At 36.7% G+C, this 19,937-nt stretch overlaps 5 protein-coding genes across 5 annotated transcripts; 2 read left to right on the forward strand and 3 right to left on the reverse strand.

Moving 5' to 3' along the window:
- Positions 1-10,399: 10,399 nt before the first annotated feature.
- N7457_000108 (HNH endonuclease signature motif containing protein) lies at positions 10,400-11,742 on the forward strand (the record flags this gene model as incomplete). Its single annotated transcript, XM_057171176.1, has 3 exons — positions 10,400-11,099; positions 11,154-11,326; positions 11,377-11,742. The coding sequence occupies 3 exons, from the start codon at positions 10,400-10,402 to the stop codon at positions 11,740-11,742; spliced, it is 1,239 nt and encodes a 412-aa protein (XP_057035079.1).
- A 589-nt stretch (positions 11,743-12,331) lies between these two features.
- N7457_000109 (DUF3716 domain-containing protein) lies at positions 12,332-13,233 on the forward strand (the record flags this gene model as incomplete). The annotated part of the gene is made up of 2 exons (XM_057171177.1): positions 12,332-12,345; positions 12,408-13,233. The coding sequence occupies 2 exons, from the start codon at positions 12,332-12,334 to the stop codon at positions 13,231-13,233; spliced, it is 840 nt and encodes a 279-aa protein (XP_057035080.1).
- A 278-nt stretch (positions 13,234-13,511) lies between these two features.
- N7457_000110 (uncharacterized protein) lies at positions 13,512-14,621 on the reverse strand (the record flags this gene model as incomplete). The annotated part of the gene is made up of 1 exon (XM_057171178.1): positions 13,512-14,621. One exon carries the CDS (start codon positions 14,619-14,621, stop codon positions 13,512-13,514), a length of 1,110 nt encoding a protein of 369 aa, XP_057035081.1.
- Positions 14,622-15,048: 427 nt separating this feature from the next.
- N7457_000111 (DUF3716 domain-containing protein) lies at positions 15,049-15,783 on the reverse strand (the record flags this gene model as incomplete). The annotated part of the gene is made up of 1 exon (XM_057171179.1): positions 15,049-15,783. One exon carries the CDS (start codon positions 15,781-15,783, stop codon positions 15,049-15,051), a length of 735 nt encoding a protein of 244 aa, XP_057035082.1.
- A 1,663-nt stretch (positions 15,784-17,446) lies between these two features.
- Positions 17,447-19,237, reverse strand: N7457_000112 (catalase; the record flags this gene model as incomplete). Its single annotated transcript, XM_057171180.1, has 7 exons — positions 17,447-17,925; positions 17,989-18,073; positions 18,124-18,543; positions 18,593-18,685; positions 18,735-18,969; positions 19,027-19,156; positions 19,207-19,237. The coding sequence occupies 7 exons, from the start codon at positions 19,235-19,237 to the stop codon at positions 17,447-17,449; spliced, it is 1,473 nt and encodes a 490-aa protein (XP_057035083.1).
- Positions 19,238-19,937: the final 700 nt, after the last annotated feature.

Genomic DNA, 19,937 nt, shown 5'->3' on the forward strand with positions numbered 1-19,937 from the left:
ACTATTTAGTTTCCTAAAGTCTATATAAAAATATAAATCTCTACTAGGCTTCTTTACTATTAGTATTAGAGATATATATAAAGATAAGCTAAATATAATAAAGCCTTTATTAAGGTTTTCTATAATATATTTCTTTACCGCTTATAATTCCTTAATAGAAAGTTTATAAAGTAGATAGTATCTAGATCTAACCTTTTCTTTTAGGATTATATTATAATCTATATTTAGATAATAGGGAGAAAGCTCGTTAGATCGTCTTTTTAAAAATATAGATACTAGATTATAATACTCTTTTAGTAGTTTTTAGAGAATCTTAAAGATTTTAAGATTATTATCTTTCTCTATTCTAATAGCCTTCTTTTTTATATTAAAAGTATAATCTAGATTATTAAAAGAGGTTAGAAAGATTTTAATATCTTTTATATCTACTTATTATTAGACTTTATACCTATTAAATATAGACCTTCCGATTATATAAATATTAATAGTAGTTAGCGCTAATAGTTCTAATTCCTTCCTCCTCTCTAACTAAGAAGTAGACTACTTAGTAGCTCTTTTTTTAATATCTTTATTAAGTAATCTATCTCTTTAATCTATATTTATCTAATAAATTTAGTTAAGATTCCTATTTAGCTAAAGAATAATCTTTAGTATTAGTATTATAATCTTACTTACTACTTTATTAAAGATAGATCTCTTCTTAAGCTAGATTATCCGATATTATTTATAATCTAATAGAATATTATATATAATAAACTATATTCTTCTAAGAATTATATTATACTATCTAAAATTAGCTATAAGTATTAAGACTTAATATAAAATCCTCCTATTAATAATAAGAGAGAGAAAGGTAATATATATAATAAGCGCTATAAGTTTTCTATTAAAACCTTTTATTAAATATTCCTTTAGTAACTATTTAATTTAGATTCTAAAACGCTTATCTAATAGTAGAATTATTACTTTATTTATAAATATATAATTATTAGCTTCTATATTACCTAGAATAGAAATATAAAAAGATTATCTATTATATATTAATTATTTATTAAAAACTAAATTATTCTTAAGGCTATCTATTAGCTTCTATAAGTTTAATAGATAAAATAATATAGTATTACCGCTTAAAAGAAAGACTTATCCTAAGTATAAGCTTTTCCTTAGTTAGTATTTAATTTAAGAGCTTTAATCTTATTAGTAATAGATATAATCTTTATAATAGTTATAGCTAAATTTATTTTCTTTTTTAGATATTTATAAGTTATATATCTTTACTTTTTATAGTAGAAGTATTATTCTTCTTTTATTAATATCTCTTACTTAGTAATAGATATTAATCTAATTATAATAGTATTCGATTCTCGCTTAATATAGGTTCCCTAAGACTAAGTAGCTATAGTAGTTATAGTACTTTTACTTCTAATAGTTAAAATTCTAGTTCGGTTCGACTTAGCTTCCTATTATAGATTAATTTTATACGATATACTCTAATAATACTAAGTAAAGATTTTAAATAGTATATTATCTAAGTTAACTACCTATATAACTTATCTTTAAAAGAGGTAAGGAAGCTTTAAGTATAAATTACGCTTTCTATTTTCTTCTATAATAATAACTTCCTCTACTAACTATATAAATTTTATAAGGAAATTAGTAAAACTCTCTTTAGACTTTATTTTAAGCTTATAGTATATAGTATATACCTCTACTTATTAATTTAGGTTTATAAAAATACTTTATAAATAGTTAATTATATTATTTATATTAGTATAAAGATTTATAAAGTTAGTATTTATCTAAGAAGTAATATATAGCTAAGTCTTTCTTTTATAATAACTCTATATATAGAGTTTATAGTAGATAAGTAAAAAGTAATAATTTATATTAGCTTCTAGTTTCTAATAAATAATAATTTCCTAAGTCTTAAATTAGACTTTTTTTCTATTACTAAATATTAGAGTATTAAATATCTTAGTAATTTTATAAGTAGAAGTCTCTATAATTAGTATACTCTACTATATATTAATAAAACGAAAAATAAAATCTTCCTATTTATAGATAATAAGATCTCTATAAGTAATAGTTTTATCTTATTCCTATACTACTTATTCTAAATAGAGCTCTAGGTTAATCTTATTAGCTTAGAGGAAAGAAACTTTCTCTTTAAGTTATTTATATACTTTTACTAGTTCTATAAAGCGATCTTTAGTAAGAGTCCTCTATAGATATATATATATAAAGAAATCTTCTCTAATATCGCTTTTCTCTTCTTTAGTATCTTTAAGTTAGATTATATTATTAATTAAGGTCGTCGGTTAAAGAATATTCTCCTTCTCGGGTTCTTTATTAGAGTTATTTATAGTAACTCGCTATTTACTATAATCTTTAGTTTATCGGGTACCTACTATCTTAATAAGTAAGTCTAGTTTTTAGTTAGGGTTCGGGATCTAATTAGGATTAAAGATTAGTGCTAAGAGGTAGAAAGTAGGGATAAGGCGGAGCTAGGATTAATTATAATAATAATCTATATAGCTATACTATCTTAAGAAATTAAAGAGTAGTCTTAGTATTATATTATAAGCTAGATCTTTAATAAAAGAGTATAATTTAACGAAAAATACTAAGATAGAGAAGAAAAGGAAAAGAGAAAAAGGAAACTTACTATCACTAAGTTTTAGAGAGTCTTTAAGTTATAAACTTTATAAACCTCGGACCTACTTTACGATAGCTATAGTCACGTGACTTAGTTTCCTATCTATAATTATTATATAATATACTAATATTAGATATTAAGACTAAAACCCTAATAGGGGTAGCTAAGATACTAATAGATAATAGCGTAATCTAGAGCTTTATAAGCTAAGAATAGATAAAAGAGAACCTAGAAGAGATATATATAATAAGTATCTATCTAGTAGAAGCTATAGATAGGCGTAAGATTCCTTTATATAGAAGTTAAGAAGTATAGTTTAGCCTAATAGACTAAAATAGAACCTATAGAGTTATTAAAATAATTTATAAAGCTATAGATATAATAATCTATAATATAATTCTAAGAATAAATTAACTTAGACTAGTAAATCCGGATATTAACTAAATAACTAGTAAATAGGTATATAGAAATATAACCCCGCTAGAGATTAAAACCTTCCCGCTAGAAGACTTTAAAAAAGAAGTAAGACTATAAAATATACTTAGAGAACTATACTTAGATATTAATAAGATTACTAAGGAGTTTATAGTAATACTAGAGATAATATAAAACTTAGATAAGACCTCTTATTTAGTATAACCCCTAACTAAACTTCCGCTAGAATACTAAGATCTAGCTATTATAGTAAATAAAGAAGGTACTATAGCCTTTCTAATCTATATAGAGTATAATTACGTAATTAAGCTAATACTAGGTAAGATATCCTCTTAAAAATTAGTATATATACTATCCGCTAAAAAGTTAGAAGTCCTCCGCTAGTATATTAAAGAAAATCTTAAAAAAGGCTAAATCTAATACTTAAAGAGTTAATTAAATATACCTATCCTCTTTATACTAAAGAAAGATAGTAAGCTTAGACTCTATATAGACTATAAAGGGTTAAACGCGATTACTATTAAAAACCGCTACTCTCTATTACTAATTAATAAGTCCCTAATAAGATTATTAGGAGTATAGATCTATACTAAACTAAATCTATAAGATATCTACTATAGGATCTATATAAAATAAAAAGATAAATAAAAGATAGTGTTTAGATACTACTATAGATATTTTAAATATATAATAATATTATTTAGACTTATAAATACTCCTACTATCTTCTAAATATATATTAATAAAACCTTAGTAGGACTTATTAATATCTATCTAATAGTATATTTTAATAATATACTAATTTTCTTAAAGAATAAAAAAACTTATATATACTATATCTAAGAAGTATTAGAATACCTAATTAAATAAAGATTATTTATTAAACCTAATAAGTATATATTCTATATAAAAAGAGTTAACTTTTTAGACTTTATTATTTTCTACTATAGAGTTATTATAGACTCTACCTAAGTAGAGATAATAAACTAATAGCTAGAGCTAATCTATATCTTTAATATATAATAATTTATAGGCTTCGCTAACTTCTACTAATATTTTATTAGGAAATAGTTAATAATTAGTACCCCCTTTAATAATCTAATTAAGGGGCTAGATATATAAAAGAAAGGAAGAAATAAGCGCTAAAAAAGGGTTATCTTTATAAAGAAAACGTAAGAAGCTTTTAAAAAGACTAAGACTACTTTTTAGACTATATTAATATTTATATACTTCGATATTATATTAAAAACTATAATAGAAATAGATATATTAGGAGCTACTATCTATATAATAATATTATAGTTTTATAAAAATAGATATTAGTACTCTATTACCTTCTACTTCTAGAAGATACTAATAATAAAAAGAAATTACTAGATTAGCTACTAAGAAATACTAGTAATCTTTATAAGATTTAAAAAATAGCGCTACTTTCTTAAAGGAAATAAGTACCTAATTATAGTAATAATAGATTACGCTAATCTTATCTAATTTATAATAACTAAAAAGCTTATAAGATACTAAGTATATTAGGTAGAATACTTTATAGATTTTAATTTTATTATTATATTCTACTTAAGAAAAACGAACCCTATAGATACTCTTAGTAAATAACTTAACTATATAGTAGATAAGTTACTAGATATTATAAGTTATAATATCTTTATATAGAGATTTAAAGAGACTATTAGTAAAAATATTAATTACTAAAGAGATCTATAGAATATAATATATTTAGATATTATAATAACTATAGTATATATAGAGATCCTTATTAAGCTTATAATAAATAGACTACTAAGTTAAAAAAAGATATATAAAGTAGCTAAAGAAGAAACTATATATATTTATAAACCGCTAGAAACTATAATAGAACTTATACTTAAGATATAAGCGAAAAATAAATTCTATAGGAATATACTTAGAAGAATATAGGAAACTAGTAACTTTAAATAACCCCCGAAGATATAATAGAGTATAAGAAGCTAAAATAGACTACTAAGATATAATAACTATATCTATATTCCTAAAGACGAACCTATAATCTACTAAAAAATTATAAAAATCTACTATAATAATCTATAGATAGGCTATTATATAAGGAAAAGAACGCTATAAACTATTAGATATAAATACTAATAGAAAACCCTTATTAAGGATATATAGGACTATATCTTTATATACTAGATTTATTAGTCTAACGCTATTAAATACTATAAGCTATATAGACTACTTAAACTATTATTAGTACTAAAGAAACTAGGCTAATAGATAAATATAGACTTTATTATAAGCTTACTACGCTTAAAATAAGAGGGGAAGACCTATAATATAATTATAGTTATAGTTAATCTATTTTTAAAATATTCTCTCTATATTTCCTATACTAAGAATATAGACTTACTAAAACTTATAATCTTATTTTATAAAAAAGTTATACCCCTATAGGGAATACTAAAAAATCTTATTAGTAATAGAGGTATTATCTTTATATTAAAATTCTAAAGCTATTTTTATTATCTTCTTATTATAAGATATAAACTATTAATAGCCTATTATCTATAAACTAATAAATAGACTAAAAAATAAAACTAAAGTATTAAGTATTATTTATATAATATAATAAACTAGTACTAAAATAACTAAATAAAATAGATTCTCTTTATATAGATTATTTATAATATTACTATTTATAATATACTAAAAATATCCTTAGCTAAAATATTATTAGGATTCTAACCGGAATTAAGAATATTAGTACTAAATAAAAAGATAGAAACTTATAATAATACTAAAAGCTATATAGAGAAAATACTAAAGATATAAAAAATACTAAGAAAACGCCTAAAAAAGTTAAAAACTATAATAAAGTAAGCTTATAATAGGAAATATATAAAGAAGTCTTTTATAATTAAATAATAGATTATACTAAGAAATAAATATATTAACTTAGGATAACTATATAAAAAGCTAGATAACCGCTATATAGGACTTTTTATAATAGTAAATATAGTAGGATAATAAATATACTAATTAATCCTTATACTAAGATATTATAAGATCTACTCTATATAATATACTTTAATACTAAAGCTATACTATAGAGATCCGCTAAAAGTTTAAAAGTAGTCTAATCCTATATTAGTAGATAACTAATCTAAATAGGAGATTAAAAAGATCCTTACTAATAACTATAAAAGCGCTAAATATCTTATTAAATAGAGAAGATATAAGTATAAAGAAAATACTTAAGAGCTAAAAGAAAACGTAGAAGATATATTAGTATTTAAGAGCTACTATAATAAAAAAAAGAATAGCTAGAGTATATAATATATTAAGAAAGATCTATAAAGAAGAAGTTAATATAATCTAGGATCTACCGCTAGATATATTCTAAGAAGGTTAGAAAGACCGGAGTAAAGTTAAGAACGCTAAATCTAATAGCTAACTACTAAATAGACCTCTAGAAAATAATTAGCTATACTAATATATACTATAGATAGGTTAAGAGAGGATCTAGAATATTAGTAAAAATAAAAAGCGGATAAAAAATATCCTAAAAAGACTATAGATATATAATAAGAATATATAGGAGTTTATTACTAAAAAATAAAATAAAAAGTAATATAGCTAATACTCTTTAAAAGTATAATATAATAACTACCTATATTAGATAAGTAACCTCTAAAATATACCTATATTCTTACCGCTATATATATAACTTAGTCTAAGAAAGCGTCTAAAGCTAATTTATAATTTAATTTATTAATAAAATCTATATTAAAAAAGGTAAAGAAAGTAAAAGAGATAAAAAAAGTATAATATAAAAAGAACTAAAAAGTATAACTATATCTATATAGATATCTTAAGTTAAAGTATTCTATATATCTTAAAATCCCTATATAATCGTAAAGAACGATATATTCTATATAGAGGTAGTATAAAGCGCTAAAATATAAATATTAGCTTAAGTATTAAGCCTAGAATCGACCTAAGGAACGTTAATAACTACTAATATAAGCGGAGATCTATACTTACTATTATATAAGACTACCGCTTCCTTATATAATAGTTATATTAGGGAGTATTAATATTAATCTCGCTAGATAGAGGGATATATATATACCCTAGATTATATCTAAGATAGTCTATATAATATTAATACTACGTACTTATAGGGTTAGTAGGGGAGATAATAGCCGGAGGGATATAATTATTAATAAAGGTATATATTATACTCGCGACCGGAGGAAAAGAAGCTACTATAATAAGTCGAAATAACCTATAGTAAGAAAAGCGAGACGATAAAAAGCTATAAGAAGAAAAGCGAAACGACGAAAAAGCTATAGCGAATGTTACAACCTAACGTACGGAGTACGAATACGGTACGCATATCTTATAGCATATATCGGGTATTTAGGTTAGTAACCTGATATGACAACTAGTTGGTCGTCATAGTGGCTCTTTTAGTAAACGCTCTACCTTACCATTACTTCCTACGTTTTGTAGTGGTGTCAGGCCCACTTACCTTAATAATATGACGACTAACTTCGGAGACCCTAGGTTCGAGACATACAGATATTAAATCAATATCAAATTCGAGTCTACGGTCTTTACAAGGAATATCATAGAAATAGCCCCGCGCTAGATCTAGATATACACTTAGGGGTCTACAACTTAAAATACACACACCGATATCTTATCAGCACGGTAATCATACCGTTCAAGCTGCCTATAGATATTCTATGCTTTCCTTATACCTCGGGGTCAAGGCATCAGAAAGAGGGGAGATAATGTTACAACCCAACGTACGGAGTACGAATACGGTGCGCATATCTTATAGTACATATCGGGTATTTAGGTTGGTAACCTAACATGACGACCAGTTGGTCGTCATAGTGGCTCTTTTAGTAAACGCTCTACCTTACCATTACTTCCTACGTTTTGCAGTGGTGTCAGGCCCACTTGCCTTAACAGCGAAAGAATAAAGAAGTGTAGGAAGAAGAAAGCTATAACTCGAAGAGAGATAAGTGAAAAATATATAAAGAACTTAGATTATACGCGACGAAGAGAGATAACGCTTAAAGCTCCGAGTCTAACTATACCTTCTACTATAAAGATAAATTACCCTCTTTTAGATAGCTAGATATATATACTATTTTCGAACCCTCCCTACCTTAACTATAAGAGACCCTCGACCCCCGACCCTTAGCTATAAGGACGTAACTCTTTAAGGAGGGGGGAAATATTACGACCCTCTACTAGGAGAGTGCCTTATAGGCTAGATCCCGCCTAGTCCTATGACCTAGAACCCGTAACCTAGTAGGGGTAGTATAACCCCCCGCTAGAGACTACACTAGGGAGACTAAGTCCTACCGGGTTAGGTGACCTAGTCCCGTGACCCGCTAAAGGTTATCTATATAGAGACTACTAGGGGAACTTAGCTCTTTAGCGATTAGTTTATAAATATACTAGTACCCTACTATTCCTTCACTCTAGTTCTATATTACCTACTAGGACCCGCTAGTACGCCGGTCCTAATATAATTTAGTTAATTCAGTTAATTTAGTCAATTCAGTTAATTTAGTCAATTCAGTTAATTTAGGCACCTATAGTCAATTTAGGGGGTAATCTAAATACCTAGAAATACTAGAAAAATATATATTACTTATATATCTACTAAGAACTAGTATATTTGTATTGTTTGAAGCCTATTAGGCCCCTATAAAAGCCTAGTGGGCTTCTACCCTAGGCCCATAGCCACCGATAGGCCTAGAGACCGGGCCCAAAGCCCAGCCCATTTGCGGGTTGGGGCGGGTTGGGCTTTGGGCTTTGCGGGCTGGTGCGGAGGTCTAAGGGTAAGATTTATCCGGAAACCATATCATAGCACTAGCCACCTACTAGGGCTACGATTGGCCACCTAATCCAGCTAAATAGACTAACTACACTATAGATTTTTACACACACTTCCTTTCATAACATATTTGAGACGGCAAAAAAACAAAAACATATAACAGTGAGGATTCGTTGGTGGTCACCTACTTAACTACTAACTCACCGGCGTGTGGCTTAGGTACGGCTAAGCGGACGGGAAGCCCTGTTTTCCATGCCCTATGGTCGTATGTAGTTGACTTAGGAGTGGAGAGAAACATTAAACATAATCCTAAAAGTAGTTCAGCGCATATTAGGCGAGAAATAGATGGGTGCCGCTTTACGGTCGCGGGGGTGATAAGGGTGAGTGCACTATAGATAGAGTGATAAACACCTAGTTTCACCCCATGACACGCGACCGCTAGAAATAAAATCAACACGCGCCATGACGCGTGTTCCGTAATAAGCTCCGAGCCTTGTGTTCAGGGACCATCTTATAAAACATTCCGCGCGGCTCTTAAACGCAGCTCCATCGAGCCATAAGTATCTCACCTTCCATTCCGCCATCAAGGGCCCTAATACATAAGGAACGGAGATTTAAAACCATTATATTACCCTATGAGTAGATGGAGGATTACCGCCTAGGTAGTTATGTTGCGAACACGTGATCTCCTAGTACATTAGTCTAGCTAGCTTTCCTTCTTCTTCCTTTTCTCTCTCCACGCAACTCAATATAAGATTTTCCAGTCCACTCCTTTTTATGAGTAGTCGTACAGGATCATCTCTATCAAGTTATCATCTAGTCGTTCTCGGCGACGTCTTTAACCGCTAGTATAAGGTTATCCGGAAGCTTGGCGAGGGCTCCTACTTAACGGTTTAGCTCGCCCGTGACCTAAAGTAAGGTCCTTTTCTATTTTATACCCGCGAGGCTATGTATTATCGTTACTTATTCCCTTTAATAATTTTTGGGTTATGTAAGGCTGATTTTTGCACTATATAATATCATTTTAGGGGTGTATAAAAACGGCAGAATATGGACTTGAAAGGCGGAAGAGATTGTTTGGCCAATGAACTGAGTGGAATAGCTGTAGTCACGTGGGCGGTAGGCCTTGAAGACCAGTTTGTAAAGAAAAGTTTGGAAAGGTGAGGGGAGCTAGGCCTAATTAGGGGGACTTGGCATTGTTAACTATGTAAAAAGTCTGGGGGCATAAATTACTTACAAATTACCAAGGTTTACAAAAATTTGAGGTACAAATTAATGAGATGTGACCGTAATAGGAAGAGCACACTAGGAAGAGAACATGGCACTGACCTGGTTCTGAAATCATTGACAACTCTCTTTCTATTCTACCCTCTCTTCTTCTTCTTTCTCTGCTTTCTGTCTTTGCTTTCATTAATCAATATCCTCTTTAATCACCATTTATTCTATCATTCAACATGTCAGATAGAATCCCTTTCCCAGTTCCCGAGAGAATTTCTTCTCTGATGCCAGCAAAGCGCCGTCAGGATTTGCGTGGTCATCAGGAGAGATCCATCAGCAATTCATCAAAGCTTTCTCAAGTTTCGCAAGAGTCGTTGCAGTCAACCACATCGAACTTTCTTGACGTTAAAATCGCTGCGCTTGAGGACGAGACGGAGTATATTCGTTGCATCAAACAGGGCTTTGATGAGATTTTGTCTGCAGAGCTTCTCAGTTCTGATGCGTTCCAGAGAGAGATCGATCCTGTCTTGAGAAGATTCCGAACAACCACGCAGACTCTCGATGTGCTTAAGCGCCAACCGACATTGATCGAGGAAGACTTAGAAGTGGAGGTCAAGCGCAGAAGGATCGCCGGGCCCTTAGATGATGGGCTTGTTGAGAGGGCATACGTGGATACCATTATTCCACGTGTTATGGGCGCGGCTGCAAAGATTCAGAAAAACGCCTTCGACCAGAAAACATTCAAGAAGGAAGTAAATCGATACTACGCCTTGCCGACCGAGAATGTGGGAGAGACATCTTTCTGTCACGTTCTCGGATTTTTCCTACCCGCCCCTTCAGTCAAGGCAGCTCATCTGGTGCCTAACTCCTTGAGCCAAGCAGAAGTGTCTCATATTTTCGGAGTTCAGGACGGTGTGCTCTCTGATCCACGCAATGGTAAAAATACCCTTTTCGTTTAAGAAGAGAATGAGCTAACGAAAATTCTAATAGCATTGTTACTATACAAGCCCATTGAATCCCTACTAGACCAAGGCATAATTGCTGTCATTCCAATTCCTAGCGCGATAACTGAGCCAACCACGTGGAGATGTGTTGTGTTGGACGAGTCGAAGAACGAAAACTTTGTTTACAAGAGAGAGACAGGGGAAATCATCAAGGTTAAGGTCGGTCTATTCCGCTTAAAATAGAAGAGTACAGGCTAATAGTTACATAGCACCTTGATGAACGCCGTTTGAGTTTCCTTTCTGAGAATCGCCCTCGCCGAAGATACCTCTATTTCCGTTTCCTAATCTCCTACCTCAACGCCAAGCGAATGAAACTCAGTGATATAACTGAAAAGGTGGAGGCTCGAAGATTCTGGCCGTCCGGTGGTGAATATTTGAATAAGTCCACCCTCAAGACCCTCGCTCGTTGTGTCTCGGGATGTGAGCTGCCTGATGAGTTTGTTACGAACAAGACCTTTGAGGATTCAGCCAATGAGTCTCGTAATCTACAGGCGGGTATGATCCTTGGGGCGGATATTCGAGATACCAATCCTGACGACCGTGATGCGTTGATCGAAAGTATGAAGCGGCTCTGAAATGTTTGTGGAGTGGAAATGGTCTTCAAGAGCAAGCGATTTTCTTTTGCTTTACTTCACATATTATTAATAAGGTTTCGGTGAATTCAATTTTTGTTTTTTTTTTTGTTTTTTTATAGTGTCGAGATAAACATAACAAGCGTTGTAGCTAATTTCCAAAGTTGAAGGCTCGATCCATTGTGGCTACCTATGTACGTATATATAATAACTTTGAAATTAGGTACATGTCTGATATCTCCGTTTCCGTTCTAGCAGGAAAAACAATAACATTTAAAAAGGAGAGAAAACAAGTAGATTGAACGGCATTGTTATTGAGGCATTGTTATTGAGGCATTGTTATTGACGCATTGTTATTGACGCATTGTTATTGAGGCATTGTTATTGACGCATTGTTATTGAGGCATTGTTATTGACGCATTGTTATTGAGGTGCTGCTATCACGTTGAAGTACTTCAATCCGACTTTCTTTTTTCTTTCTCTTCCTCCTTTCATCCCCACTCCTCCTTTCCTCTCCACTGTACACCCGAATCCATCGGCTCATCTAAGCCAAGATACTTTGACTCTTAACGCATCGATGAACTCAGGCAACATGAATCCTGGAAGGTAAGATTATCAATCTGATTAACTGTGATTAGAGCTAGACTGATTAGGATTTAGTTCTATAGTGTCCCCGGCATTCCCTCTAGCCTGCCGATCCTGAAGCCAGGCGATCCGGTTCCTGGACCTGGACCTTGGGCGCAGTATATCGCACGTCTACCTTGGTCTGTTGTGAAGGAAGGGGACCTTGTCAAGTCCGTGTTCGTCAAGTTCCTGATACTTCAGGTGAAGATACGCGAGCCAGTTGTCCGACCTACAATGGGCCTTCAGCCTGAGCGCTGGAACGAGGACCTAGGATCAAACGTCCACAATGTTGAGGCAGTTTTTGTTCAGATGGTGAGACTTGAGACAGCTGTGCGTTATGACCACTGCCTGGCGGGGCGAGGAATCTTTCCTCTGTGTGTGGTTGTTGATGAGCCCGGATTTCCCAAGTCTTGTGGTAACTGCATGTACGGTGGAAAGGGTGGGAAGTGTACGATCCTCCACCACGGCCAGAGTCAGCCAGTCAGCGTGCCTAACGCTGGAGTCTATGGGGGTATGGTGACCACTGTGTCTTCGTCCGCGTCCGCTACGCACCTTCGAGCTGAGATGATGGCAGGTCTTGATAGCTTGGCTACCAAGCTACATCAGCTATCAATCCTCCAGGAACGCCAGGCCGCCGCCATTGCCGACCACGAATCCGCAGCAGAAAGCGCCTCGACCGCCCTGCAGGATGTCCAGTCCCGCGCTGACCAAACCTTGCCTGTTCGGCGCAACGACGTCGTCCGTATCCGAAACTCTCTTCAGGAGACGATCCACACCGCGTCGCGTGTGAAGTCCACCACCGACGCCGTCACATTCAAGTCAAACAGTATCAAAGAAGATGTGGAGGATCTTCGTTCCCGCTGCGCGTAAGGGAAAGCTTACAGCATTTCTTCTCTTCCAATTACAATCATTGATTCACATAGCAACAACACAATTTATCCATATTATCTTGAATTTACAGCGTAGAGATCATGATTCCACTTGCCTATAATATTATTAGAAAAGAAAAATACTGATAGCCTAAACTATAACTTGAAAATCATATCACTAATAATGAAAGCGAAAAAGAGAGGCATTACTTTAATATTATTGTAGTAATAGACAGAATTGAAAAAAGGGAGTAAAGCAAAAATACATAAATAAAATGCTCAACGACAGACCTCAGTTCCGATCAATGTAAGATTTGCTGAGCCAAACACAATATCACGCTCCCTAGAGCCTGTCGGAGGGCGACCCATCATCATCTCAAAATCTAGTATGAGTGGCGCCCCGTGAACTACACCATTCTCAAGGAAGGCGTGCTGACAAGGCTGGAAAACGGTTTCGGGACGGGCTCGAGTTCTTGGGCCAGAAAGAGGGTTTGGCACCCGCCTCCAGACCTCGAAGTCTACTCTCCAAACCGGTCGTCGTCTGACCTTGATGAGGAAGACTTGAGAGCAACGACCGGAAGTGTTGGCAGCCCACCATTGGGAATCTCCCTGTAGTTGTCTATATGATTCTGAAACCCCAACTTCAAGAGTGAGTGTCGGGTATTTCATGCCCCCGCCCTTTGAGTCGAAAACATTGTCCGGATAGAAGGAGTAATCTGGCTCCTTTATAGACGAGACACCAAAGACCCTCCCTGATCCCCGTGCAATCCAGTCACCTTGTTCCATGAAGAGGCCCATTTTCTCCATCTCATGGGTGATGTGCAATGCGAAAAAGGAAGCAATTTGCTCGAGTTGTACGTATGGCATAATTTTGAGAATCATTTGATGTTGCCGGTGGTCAAGAGTCATCCTAACTCCATGAAAGGATAGCTCCTCTCCTAGGATCTGGCTCACAATGTTTGCATCGAGGTTCCGTACGTATAGATAGTTTGGATTCATGGTTGAACTCGGTACCTGAGCGTCTTGGATCGATTGGATGGCCTTCTTGATCAACTGTACGGACGGGTTGATGAGAGTATTAGATTTGGTGTCAAGAGTGGCTTGTTTGAAGCAGTCAGCCCAGGATTCGGGTGACGATGCGGATGATAGTTCTGCGGACGACGTGGAGATAGAGTCCAAACCGATCGACGATAACGTTGAGTTCGTAGAATCCGATGAAGAGTCACAACGTCGGGCTTGTATGGCGAGTGCTCGAGTCGGCAGCATTGGATTGGATTGATGGAGGACTGAAGAGCGAAAAGGGTGTACAGAACCAGAGGTTAGAATCCCATCACCGTTATCAGCCACGATGGCGCCTTCCTTATTATCATTCTGTTCCTGGCCAGACATTTTGCTCCCTATCGTGGAACGTACGCCTATGATGGAAAGTTGTAAAGCTGTTGAAGGTGCCTTTGCGGATAAAATGATCGAGTGAGAACTTGAAAAGGATGGAAGCTGTAAATCGTCAGAGGTACGGAATACTACCTGGTATATACATAAGTAATCCATGGATGTGTGCATAGGCCCCGCAGCTTAAACGGCAACACTATACCGGCTCTTCTAAACCTTCCCTAGAGTATTAGTAATATGTCGGGTGTGCTTTCACAACTCTTCCCAAGTTTTTCTCAACTCTTCCCCAGTCTCCCCCAACTCTTCACAAGATTTAACTGCTCGCCTAGGCTACAACGACTACAATCCTACCGACAGTTATGGCTGGGTCTCATGGTGATGATGGCATCAACTCGTTCTATTTTGCTTTTCCTATATCATAAGTGATTCAAAAGTCTGGCTCCTCCGCGGTCTGCTGACGATATGCCTTCATCTTGCGTAGCTGTTCCTCCCCGGCCTCGAGTACTTCTCTCTGGTGGCATACGATCCACTCCATACTGGTGATAATGATGTCCAGTTCACCTAAATCTCGGCGTTTCTTCGCCTGCATACCCCCCTCGTGTGGTTTGTTCTCGATTTTCCTTTTCCGTGTCTTGGTACATCGATTTGGGACACATTCGGTGCTTGTCTCAAACTTGCAGCGGTCCGTTTGATTCGGCCATAAGCAATTGGTGCAGTGTGACTGCCCAGGAACCAAAACGCATGAAACGAATTTTCCATTGCGCTTTTTGCAGCTTGTGCAAGCCTGGTCGGTAGGAAGCCTTTCCCCCACAGCGTGAGCTAATAACGCCTCGGCCGTATATAAAAACTGTGCAATCTGGCCATTGAAGGCCTCCCCGTCGACCGTTTTGCGCTTGTTGTTTTTCGAGTTCCTCTGCAGCATTGGCTCCCGCAACAAAGTCATGCCTACCATACGGTGAAGCAGACTGCCTTTTGTATGCAGTGCGTTAAAGCACCTCCCCCATGGGGCTTCCTGCGCCCGTTTCGCCCAGAAGAGTGGTCCATTCTCTGTCTCCCCGAAGGCGCCATATACTGGGTCGGGGTATTTGATTTCGGTTTCCGGCCCGTTGGGCGGATGTTCGATGATTGAAGCCGGGGCTTCTTTTGCCTCTCCTAGTTCCATTTTGCTGTTAAACTGTTAACACAATCTTCTTTTTGAGCCATTGAGTGATGTAAGCTCATATGACCTACCTCTTTGGCTGCTATGGCCTGGGATCATTGAGAGTCAGCCTTTTCTAAGATATCAGCTGTGTTTGTCTTTGTCCATTGACTTCTTGTGACTTCATAAGGCTCTTACCAATATACCTTGATCTGATGAAGTGAGTATAAGGTGATATCGTCTCAGTTGATTCTTGGATGTGAGTATATGTGCATGAGGCTTATGGTGGAAGTGAGATTAAAGTCAACTTCGATTCTGGAACGTGAAACTGATTTCTGGCACACCTCTACTGTATGACATCTGAATTCTCAAACTTTGACTTTTACTTGTCATTAAAAAGGTAGTTTACTCGAGCTGTTCGCGGGTCATGGAAGATAACGCATTTTCGCGTCCTTTAATCTTTTGGAAACACTTGGGACCATATATAATCTTGTTACGGTCTCAAGGAGGCGAACGCTTCGTATAAATATGATGAACCAAGCTGTGTACTTGGCCCGCTAGTCCTCCCGTTGATGAGCCAGCTCGAGTTGTATATTATACTCAGGGCGGCGACTGGTTTGTATGAAATCACTTCGTGCCGCTCTCATAGATGTAACCTGGCTTTCGTTAGCGAGGCTAAAATATGCTATCTTGCGCTCGTTTGCTTCTATTTTGCCATTTGAACCAATCAAAGGCGCCATCTCCAGTTGACTACAATGTGGTGCAGGTCCCATAGTAAAACTACCTAACCCCAGTCCGAATTAGCCTAACGCCGACCAAATACCTGCTCTACTATACAGAGGAGCTGGTATGCATCTGTGTACATCCCATCTAGAAAGTCCGGCGACACAGTTGAACATTACCTTCTTGACAGCCTTTCTCTCGCTTTTTACACACCTTTTATCCATCTTCCTAGTGTTCTTTTTTCGTATCTTTTCAAACATTCTTCAAAGCATAGCGGATAATTACCCCCGAAGCTCGTTGCAGGGGAATACTTACAGCACGAGGTAGCTAACATTGGTCATCATAAAGAACTGCCCAGGCTCTCAGCCGGTACCAAATTGATTGGGCAATATTACAGATGAATGTTAACTACATTAACTACCTGTTGAAAGCGGGATATCGAATGGACATTGGACCGACGGACGAACAGTACGTCAGCTCAACATTACGCCGACCTCAATGTTCATCCAAAGCCACAGAAAGGCCTTCCCTCTGTACGGAGTACTCCGTAGATAGAATAGAAAAGCAATATACTTCTATATTTACGTATATACATTTACACCCATAGACTCAAAAATCAACGCTACCTACCTAGGTAGACATGAAAACCTCCTGATAAATCATCCAAATGGCGAGAGCAATATGATGAATCACAATCTCAAGCAGAGACACAACACTCAAATATAATCCGAGCTTGGTATTCGTTATGAAAATACCAATCAATAATCACGAAGGCTGTGAATAGGTGAGAAATATAGCAATTGATGTTGAGTGGAAAAATGTGAAAGGCCAGTTATTATCAGAAACACTTCGCAGCTAAGGCCATGAAGATTAAGTGGAGAGCATCAAGCCAACAAATCCCAAATTGCGACTGTAACCGGTTCCGGAAATCGAATCAAGCTCCCGAAGACACTGAATCAAAGTCTTAAAGACGTGAATTGTTCTTACCCTTGTCGTCTAACAGTTGACCAATACGAGAATCGACCTTGCTGAACATAGCTCTGACAGCATCTTTGAGTTGATCAGGCATGTCTTCCAAAGTCTCCGACACATTTGACACCCACTGCCTTCTCTCGGTCTCATCGAAAACTTTGTTCCATAGATCGCGCGGCTGAATGAAGTCCTCATCATCAACTAGAATTTCATTCTGGCCGAGAACGGCGTTATTTGCGATGCGCTCGGTGTGCCGTACGTCAGAAACAGTTTGGCTGGGCACGCCAGGGGTTAGTGAGCTCCGTACATAGTTCGGATCACCGCCATAGTTCCGGGTGAAAGTTCCCATGCCGTCACGCTCGAATGGGGCATATACAGGGCAGATTGCACGGTTTGGAGGAAGCTGAGTGTAGTTCACTCCCAGGCGGTATCTTTGAGCATCGGGGTAAGCGAACATGCGCGCCTGCAACACTGTACGGATTAAAATGATTAGCTTGCTGTCATTATTTGGCGACAACAGTGTTTTAGACTTACTTGGATCAGGGGTCATTGCAATCCCAGGCACCATGTTGGAAGGTGAGAACGCCGCTTGCTCGATCTCAGCAAAATAATTTTCCGGCTGGGGATAATGTTAGCACTTGCTTTGTGTATGAGATAAGGAGTACTCACGTTCTTGTTAAGAGTCATTTGGCCGACTTCGATCAAGGGGAAGTCCTTATGGGGCCAAACTTTTGTGATATCAAACAGAGCCCGGCCGTAGGTTTCAGCCTGCTCGGGCTCCATGACCTGCACATAAAGCTTCCAGACCGGTAAGTCTCCCCGAGCGATCGCATCCCATAGATCCTGATTGTGGAAATCTGCATTTGCGCCAGCCATACGAATAGCTTCCTGGCAAGAGAAGTGTGTGATCTTCTGCGTTGGCCGGAAGTGGAACTTGCAGTAACGGAAGCTACCACCAGTTGAGACCATTTTGAAAGTATGTACACCGAAGCCAGTCACTCGACGAACGGAATCAGGAATACCCCGAGAGCCAAAAAGGTGCATCAAAGCATGGACACTCTCCGGTTGATTCGTGTGGAAATCCCAGAACTAAACGGTTAGCTTCATCGGCGATGTAACAGCATTATTTAGCACTCACCATGGTCCAATCCGGTCGGTTGGTAGCTGGATGTCTCTTATGGCTTCTGTTGAGAGATGGAAACCTAATAGGATCGCGAACAAAGAACACCGGCTTGAGGGACATCAGAATGGAAGCGTGAGAGTCAAGGGTGAACACTTACAATGTGGTTTCCTACAATATCATGATTGCCTTCCTCGGTGAAGAACTTGACAGAAAAGCCTCGCACGTCGCGGACAGTGTCTGCACTTCCCTTTTCACCGCCGGTGGTGCTCAGACGGAATAGAACGGGGGTTTTCTTGCCAACACCATTGAGGAACTTGGCCGACGTGAGGGAAGAAATGTTATTGGTAACCTCAAATTCTCCCCAAGCACCCGCGGCTTTAGCATGGACAACTCTGTTTAATGTTAGGACGTTTTGACTCTTTCGCAAAGCAGATTAAAGGATCCGGGACCTTTCAGGGATACGTTCGCGACTAAAATGCGCGAGTGTCTCAATGAGAAGCGTATCACCTAGTGTCGTGAGGCCGCCGCCGCCAAAGGTAGGTAGTGTGGTGCTGACGGATGGTTCTGCAATCGGTTGGCCTTTTTGGTGTCAGAATTTCCACGTAGTTTTGATATCTTTGGCACGGTACCTTCTGCCAACGTAAAGGTATGATTCGGCATTGGAGATTGTTTGTTCGAAATGCTCGATGGATATGATACGAATGGTCTACCTTTCGGCAAACGGGAAACCGCCTGGCTTTTATTTGGCTACATTTCAACAGTCCATCAAGACCTTGAAACTATCCCCCGTAACGGAGACTCCAAATCGTGTCGGAGACAAGGCCATCACATTGTGACGTGAGTAGAAACGAAACCAAAGGATTTGAAATGTCTCATTCATGAGGGGGAAAAGCAACAACACGAATCATCGGGAATAGCTCTAATATCATATCCACGGATACAGTCAAAATGACCTGTATGTCACAACATGCTCCAATTTACTTCAAAGCTTGCTTTTTCCTGGGCGGTGACCGAGTCATGACCGAGTTATTGCCGGCCACACAACCACCCGTGCGGGGAACGGGCTTCCCCTCATGAGGGGTCAAAAATGAATCGTCATTTGGCAGAGCTGACCTTCTAGAACACCTCCAACTAGCATGCAAGCCCCATCAGCCCTACCGGTTCAAGCTTCAAGTGTCACTCTAGCGTAATATTCCTTGCAACCCGGTACAATCGGCAAGTCCGTTCTGAATTATTGCCATGAAGAGTGTATATAAAACTGACGCGATGCCTCGTTGGTTGCTGCTCTTTGCATCCACACCACATAGACAGTCACAACGACATTGAAGAAATCCTTTTTTCAGCGATTCTCTTTCCAACC

The sequence above is a fragment of the Penicillium paradoxum genome (assembly GCF_028828445.1).
Source record: "Penicillium paradoxum strain IBT 22861 chromosome Unknown utg000002l_segment0_segment0, whole genome shotgun sequence".
NCBI lineage: Eukaryota > Fungi > Ascomycota > Eurotiomycetes > Eurotiales > Aspergillaceae > Penicillium > Penicillium paradoxum.